The 7,911-nt window shown below is 39.2% G+C and overlaps 1 protein-coding gene across 2 annotated transcripts in view; it reads left to right on the top strand.

Moving 5' to 3' along the window:
* Nucleotides 1–4,708: 4,708 nt before the first annotated feature.
* Nucleotides 4,709–7,911, top strand: part of LOC138000641 (tolloid-like protein 1) — a 49,193-nt gene continuing 45,990 nt past the window's right edge. The window contains exons 1-3 of one of the 2 annotated variants that reach the window (XM_068847195.1): nt 4,709–5,203; nt 5,473–5,726; nt 6,168–6,305. In XM_068847195.1, the coding sequence (XP_068703296.1) occupies nt 5,612–5,726; nt 6,168–6,305 (253 nt within the window). In that variant the 5' untranslated portion in view covers nt 4,709–5,203; nt 5,473–5,611. Of the gene's footprint in view, nt 5,204–5,310; nt 5,727–6,167; nt 6,306–7,911 lie in introns of those variants that run through there. The other variant, XM_068847196.1, reaches the window with a different exon arrangement.

Genomic DNA, 7,911 nt, shown 5'->3' with positions numbered 1-7,911 from the left:
CTTAAAACAAACCTTTCCCGAAAATATCTTTCGCTTGAACAAGAATAGACAAAGTGACATTCCAAACAAATTAATACGAGGGGTAGGGAGGGATTAGTCCAATCACATACGATTTCTCCTTTGGGCCACAACTAATTCCATTGTTCAAAGCAATATAATAATTTATCCCACGCAAAGAATCGAGTGATTTCAAAACTTCAAGAGGTTCCCTGTGGGTCATGCTTACGTTAAAAAAGAAAATTAAATCATTCCCTGACTGAGATGGCGTTTCCCAGCTGGCTGCGTAATTTTAGCCCAAATGCGTGATTAAAACCAATCTAGCTGAAGCCCGGATTCGGTTCGGATTCTTTCTTTATTTCTTTATTCCTTCATATCAGACTCTGAGAAATACATGAGAGCAGCCAAAGCCGGAGGCTTAAATGGCATATGGTCAGCAAACATAATGTGAAGAATTTGCATAAATAAAAGAAGGCTTTAACTAAAATTAATACAATACTATTAATGAAGAAACAAAAAAAAAAAAAGAAAAGAAAAAGACCGGTTAAGAATACTAAACAACTAAATATGTCTACTTAATTTACAAACGCACGGGATAATATAATCGAATCAATCGCATAAACAAATACTCCTAGTATAATTGTTTGACACATAGAGTTTACAAAATTGGGGACAGGAAACTAAAGTACATTGTTTATAAAATTAAAATTAGATATAAACAATAAACAAGCCATACTTAACACTTAATTATTAAATGATGACTACAAAAACTAGAGACACTCGGCAATATAAACCTGATCTTCTGAACTGGTTGCATGAAGTCTGTGAATAGACTCTCAGTTGCGGATTTTGAACTTTACTCGGAGAGTTAAGAATAGCGTAGGAATTCTGCTTCCCAAAACCTTTAAAATTAAGGCCTTTTCGGTTAGCATGGTTACCAGGATAAAATTGGCTTCTTTTCATCGCTGATTCGATTTCCGAGCCGAAAAGAAGTGATGTTGCGGCCATGCGGATGAAACTAGTGAACAAGCCTAACCAACAATTATTACTTTTATTGATTCTAGAAACGTAAACATCGTTTTATCTGAATGAAACTATTCTGAACATAATTATAGACGACAAGAGAACCAAGGAGTCAACTCTACCACGAAACTACCACGAATGTCGTTATGGCAACCGGCATTCATATTTCTCCTTGTCATAAATTAAAGGAACAAAATTTCTCTTACTCTAAATTTTCTCTCTCTGACGAGAGACGATGCCCGATATCCGATATAATTCTGACCGACACGCCAACACGGCACTAAAGGTTTGGCACACCAACGGCACTAGCCAACGGCACTCCCTAAGTGGATCCAAAGACAACACTCCGTAATTGTTTGGATATCTGTTCAACAGGCATTTACGTACTTCTTCTAAAGAGTGAATAGGCTCCGAAAACGAAAATATGACATATATCCAACTGGCACTGTTTATTTTCATTTTCATCAGTGAAATTAGAGATATTCAATTCTCAGTTTATAATCGGTTTTGAATCAGAAACTCCAAGCATTAAAAAAATTCGGCTTCTTTATTTATTTATTTATTTATTTCTCGTTTGTTTTGGGTTTTCCTACGTGTAATATTCTCGTGAGATGAACATAGAGATCAGCACGCTCGGACTTCTCAATAAACTTATTTCCCACACTAGTTTAAACCTGCTCTTAAATTTCTTAAATAAGAGGATTGGACAGTGATTATTACCAGAAAAAAAAAACACATTTAGAATAGCTTATGGCAAAAGTGGCATTTCCATCAGCTAATAAAAAAAGGGCTTTTGGCACTTTTCACGAATAAAAGTGCTCTCTGGCGATTTTCACACGCCTCTTCACGGACGCGTTTCAAATGTGTTCACATTTCCATGGGCAAACGGATGCTGTGTCTATTTTCCATTTGCACGAATGTCTTTTTTCGGCAGTCGTCTAGCTTTCCCGGAGCCGCGGCTGCAGGATATCGCTCGCTTTGAATGCAGTTCATTTGGATTGGCGCATAAGCTGAAACTTGATGACTCTTAAGTTAATACTCCCCTCGTACTAATTCTTGATGTTTGGGTTGGTGATGTTGCTGCTCCAAGATTTGACACAACATGCATGCTTTTTTTTTTTTCATTTCCCGGCTTAAATGGGCTTTAAACGTGGAGATCGCAAGAAGAACGACTGAGATGGGGGTGGGGGTGGGGGCTCGCATATGAAAGGGGTGATGATGCTCGTCGTCTCGCTTAGGGGTGTAAATTTCGGATTTTGGTCTAACTTAGGGTGTTCTGGGGTAAACGCCATCATATGGGTAGCCTATATGTAGCCGTGAAGGTCTCGTTTAGGGTTTCATGTGAAGCCCAGATTTGGTCTCCTTTAGGGGTTTACTTCAAAATTTCTGACGAATATCCCCACCCCTTCATATGCGAAGTCCCTCCCCCGGGGCAAAAAATGTACCTATCCTGTGATGGGACGAATAAATAAAATACTCTCTTTCTAAACAGTCGAGCTGGCTACAACGGACCTTGGGCGCTGACCGTCGAGAAGATACATAAACTGAACAATTGGCAGAAGGCGGTTCTCAAGTTTTGTTAGCAATTCGATTGCAAAGATAGGAAATAGCACAAGGCCTTTTCAATGGTGGAAAATAGCCAGTCGATCAAATTTTCATTTGACATTCATTGCCATTAAAGTATTTTGTTTTGGCGTAATGGTGTTTACAGTGGTAAGTACTAAAATTGTAACGCCCTCGCGTGGCAACACATCGTTTTATTATTTTGTTTTGTTTATTTTAAATTCTTTAGAACTAAGTAGCACTTACGTTTAGCTGACATGAGTTTGTGTAGATAAATGAGAGCAGAAACATAGAAAAAGGCAGTGTCTTATGTTGTCTGATCATCAAAATGATGTTCTGAGGAAGAGTTTAAGATGATAGTCTTTTCTAAACCTATACTGCGTTGTTTCGAAGGAATTTGTGTTGCTGGAGTTCACATTGGTTAACAATGCACTGTAGACACTGGGCTGAGAATTTGTTGCCAATTGTAATGACAACAACAGCAATTTATGAGCTATTTCCATTTTTATACATAGCATTATCTATCAAATTATGTACCGCAATAGATTTTGCTAATCTATTTATTTAATAATAATGGTGAATATCTGTAATTCAGAGCGACATAAACAAAAGTAGCAACGGTGATCTACAAACGAAAGGATCAATATTGTTAAATAGGAACGAAATTCTTGAATTGATATCAAGGTCTTGGAAGAAATTATACTTTTGGACTATTTCAACATAACATTTTGAGCGAAGGGTGTTGTTTAGCGTGCAAGATAAGAGAACACCGGTTTCATTCTCGATGTTCTTCAACTAGCACAGTGTACAAATCTTCTTAAATGCTCAGGAGTCTTAGGGACAGATTAACTCCCTGTTTCAAGGTGAAGACTATGATTCCCCAAAGGAAGTTTTGCTAATTGCAGATCTGCGTAGAGGATTTTAAATTCTATCTAAAAATTCAGCTTTTTGTTGTCTGTTTTGAAAATATTGTAGAAGTTAAGTTTTCGGTTAAGGTTTTTGAGTGAATGTTGATGCTGTGTTGAAGCTTAAGGCTCGACATCCGCCGCTCACTCGAGTTCGGGTATCCTCCCCGAGAAGAGACGTGATTTCGGGAGTGAGCACTGGCTCATTTCCCGAAACAGCGGCTTGTAATCGAGCCTAAGTTGAAGCTTTCTATATATTTTTCTCGATGTGAGAAATGAGAGTTTTCTTATTGTCCATATTTAATATGATAGAGCTAGAGTCATATTTATCACATAGATTTTTAGTGACATCCCCGATTGAGCTTTCGCAGACATGATATGGCACTGAGAGTTGTAAACATTGTGTGGTGATAATATCTGGCAGGGCTTGTAAATGGGTGTAAAATTTTAAAACGTTCGTATCAGTTGCAAGTTTCTGAAAGAAAGTCTGCCAAGTTCATTCCGGGCTGCAACGTTCGGACAATGTTTATATACTCCTAAAGACTGTTTGCAAAGGAAAATATGTACACGTAATGACAATTGTAACGACCAAAAGTGTATTGAGAACGTGCCGCGGCTAATCTAATTTTTGCGATCGAAAAAGCAACTGGTAGTGAAACATTCAGTCTTTTTTCTGTGTTTTAATCTGAGTAATGATTAATTTTTGTTATGGAAATGTTTGCAGCTTAGATGGTACACTTTTCCAGAAGAACTCCAGAGGTTGCAACTTGTTTCTCTGCCATATTGACCACTGTCCGCCAGGCTCCAGTTGTTCGAAGGGCTGGTAACTTTATCCAGTGGATAAGTCACTATTCACTCAGAGACGTTGTTTTCCTGCGCAGCTTTACTACTTGGATGTTCTTGGAGTGGATAAATACCAAAATCCTGTCACAGATTGAAACTGTTGGACATTGACTTATCCACTGGATCAAGTCAGTTATCAAGATGGCGACTCCAAGCTCTATTACTTTGAGAAGTGCGTTTGCCGAGTAACTCGAGAAACGGGACTGTTTAAACACCCTGAGGCTTTAACTTAACGACTGTTACCTATTACTCATATATACAAATATGTAATGTCATAACATTGACAAGTTGATGTGAGGTTTTATTTGTGTGACGTGCACTGACTCATTCGACCTTTTATTCGGTATATCAAGATTAAAGCCACAGAAAACTTCATACTTCAGTTTGGATCATGAAAGCAAAGCAGCGACGAAAAACTCAACCTCTGCAAGTTCCAACCTGGTAATACCAGGTTTAAACGAGTATTCTAATACGTACACGTTAAGATTTTGGACGTCTTTGACACTGCTTTTAGACGTGGGATTGCAAACTCCAGAGAAAATTTTAATCCGCTAGAAATCCTTTCGAGTAAATATCTCACACTTTATTTTGCACAACGGGAGTCCATCCGAATGACAATATATTCTTTGAAAAGGCGTGACTGTTTACAAATAAACAAAGAAAGGGATGTGATGAGTAACGTCCGACCTTTTAGTGATCTCACATAGTGATGACAGCAAAGTGAAAGTGTCCAAATATCGCTCTTCTATTATCTTCACCGGTATAACAGCAATGTCCATTTTGGTTTGGCGAGAAAATGGACTCCTTTGGCGTACATCCAAGATGAGCTTATTTTTAACCCTGAGATTGGAAGGTTACAGGCATGAAAAGTGGTAAGATTGAGACATTTTATCATCATTTAATCAAATGTCATCACATCGCCTCATTGAAAAATCGTAACTATTGACATCTGCTAAAAAAATATCAACGTTTCCGTTTACCCCTAAATATAAAAATGCCCGGGATCTTCTCCTCCCACGTTAAGCGTCTCAAATCAAACATTTGTATAGGTCCGATGATCGTGGGAATCGGCGTCTAAACGGTCAAAACACTCGACAAGCTTATCTCGTTATATGTCAGTCGACAAACTTTCAATCCGCAGGTATCTGTCGGAAGCTGTTGAGAGAGGTACGAAAGGGGAAGTCGAAACGTTAGTCGTGACGCTATTCAGAAGTAGTTCTGGCGATACAACTCCCAGCACGTTGTACTCTTTCAAGAACTGAATTTCCCGGCCGTGCACAATGGTGCTCACCAGTCTCAGAATGTTACCTGTCTTGTTTTCGTTGATGTTTTTCCTTGGTTATTATGGCTGCATGGTTGATGCTGATGAAGAGGACTACGATCCTTGCAAAGCTGGTGAGCGTGCAGCCTGAATAGTTTGTGGCACTTTTTACTTTTTTTCGCATTGGCTGGTTATATAGCCATGAACGGTATTTTTTTTTCTTTTGGGGATCTGTACTAGTTTGACAAATGTTGCGTACCTATCACGAAAGTTCATTTTAAACCGATCATGTTGCCCTCTTGACTGCGTCTTGGGCCGGGCATTATTTTCTCTGTAGGACATCAATCGCTAGCTTGTTGGCACGAAAGGCTGTTTTCATTTCTGCCTTTTGAAGAGCGATTTATCGTTACATCCATCAATGATAGGACTGTTAGCTTCACACTTAACATTTGGCTCTCGCGTTTCTTGAAACGTTTCATACGACATTTCGAGGAGATAAGTCGCTCTCAGGTTTTTTTGGTAGTGTCAATTAGACCGGACTGAAATTGTTCTACTGCTTTGTTTTGTACGTACAGATGGCATTGTGCAAGGAGATATCGCCGTCTCTGCCAGCGAACTTAAGCGCAGTAGGCCCAGAAGGGCAGCAACTGCTCACAAACAGAGACTGTGGCGGGACGGAGTGATTCCCTTTAGAATAGACGATTCCTACACAGGTTAGTAAAATCCATCGTCAATTCCACGTCATGCATTTGCACGCTGACAAGGAAGAAGGACAATTTTTGCGCAAAGTTATCGTTACTATCACATGACCACGTTGCTCACTTGGTCGAGGAATCAAGGTTTCCTCAAGAGCATGATTTATGTAGAGCATTACAACAATTCTTTCTCCATAATTGTCACCCGTTGATTTTGCTACCGCTGAAAGGAAGTGGACCTAATCAATAGGCACGCGCGAAAATACTCAGTTGATCGATGTCACTATTAATTGAGCAAAGAGCTGAAACAAAGTAAGAAGAAAATCGCGATAAGACTAAGGTTATGGCTTACCCTGGGAGGTAACTGATTAAAAAAACAACGAAACTCAACGCTCATTTTTCTGTGCATGCGCCCATCTATTGAAGTGTGAATTCTATCCGTTTACCGTTCAAAAGTGTATTTTGATCCCTAAAAAACGGAGATATCATTACCTTTGTCTCTCGATGTTGAGCCCTAGAGCTAAAAAGGGGAAAGTCACATATGTAACTTAATTTCTTAACAATTTAGTAAGAAATTATTTTTCTGGTTGCTTCTTCACTTATTGTGCCCGCCTCAGTCGATTTGGCAGCGTCAAACAAAATTTCCTGTTCTTGAGAAAGCTGGTGGTTATCAATTTGTCACACTGATACGGAAAAGATATCGATTTCATCGCCATTAGCCCCACCTTGTCATTTCACACCTTTTTCATCATTCGAAGTATTGTCAAAAAGCAGATTTTCAATGGGTAATGCCTAAAATGTCAGGGGACGATCACACAGTTAATTTCACTGCCTTTAAAGATACCAGTAAACAATATTGTTTGGAAGTCCTCGAACGTGGATAAGTATAACTATTTCGTTACCCTTTACCCCTTAAAGTGATAAGCAATCATCTCAGTTCCATCACTGAACCAAAGTAAACATGACACGATTTGCCAACTTATTAGAATAATGCAGTCGAAAGTGACGACGATATGTGCTTTTACTCTCTTCAACACTGCTGCGGTCGCAAAATCGTGAATTTTTCTTCCAATTCCTTTTGAAGGTCTCAAAATGGATACAGAGCAAAACAACGACCGTTGAGTGTTTGCGTCATTCTTTATGGGTCTACTGTCAGGGGGCAAATTTTGACAACTTCTAGCCCCAACTGTTTGATCAACCTCGACTGACTTTCCGTTAGTTTCAAAATGCTGAAACAATTTCGCACTTCTGCAATCTGAAGTCGTGTTCTCGAACCATCGGGAGCCAATGGGTCCATTCAATTAGTTTGTTCGTAGCCAAAGACTTCCTATTTTCGAACAATCCTAGGCCAACCTGTGATGAGTCGGTGCTGATCAATAATTTCGCACTTCTGCAATCTGAAGTCGCGTTCTTGAGCCAGTCGGTCCACTCCCGATGAGGCCGTGCTGATCAACAGCGTTATTTTTTCGAATGTTCGGTGTTATTCAAGAGTTGTTTTGCAAATTTGTTTTTCAGATGTTGAGCTTTTTTTTTTTTTTCCTTTTTTCGGTCTTTTTGTGTTTAGCCTTTTGTCCCTGGGTTTTGATTACCGGTTGTTAGCACGCGGCCTTTGTTTTTTCCTTTT

Source organism: Montipora foliosa, chromosome 4, assembly GCF_036669935.1.
Source record: "Montipora foliosa isolate CH-2021 chromosome 4, ASM3666993v2, whole genome shotgun sequence".
NCBI classification, from domain to species: domain Eukaryota; kingdom Metazoa; phylum Cnidaria; class Anthozoa; order Scleractinia; family Acroporidae; genus Montipora; species Montipora foliosa.
The sequence above is the reverse complement of the archived record's forward strand: the minus strand, read 5'-3'. Positions and strand labels throughout refer to the sequence as shown.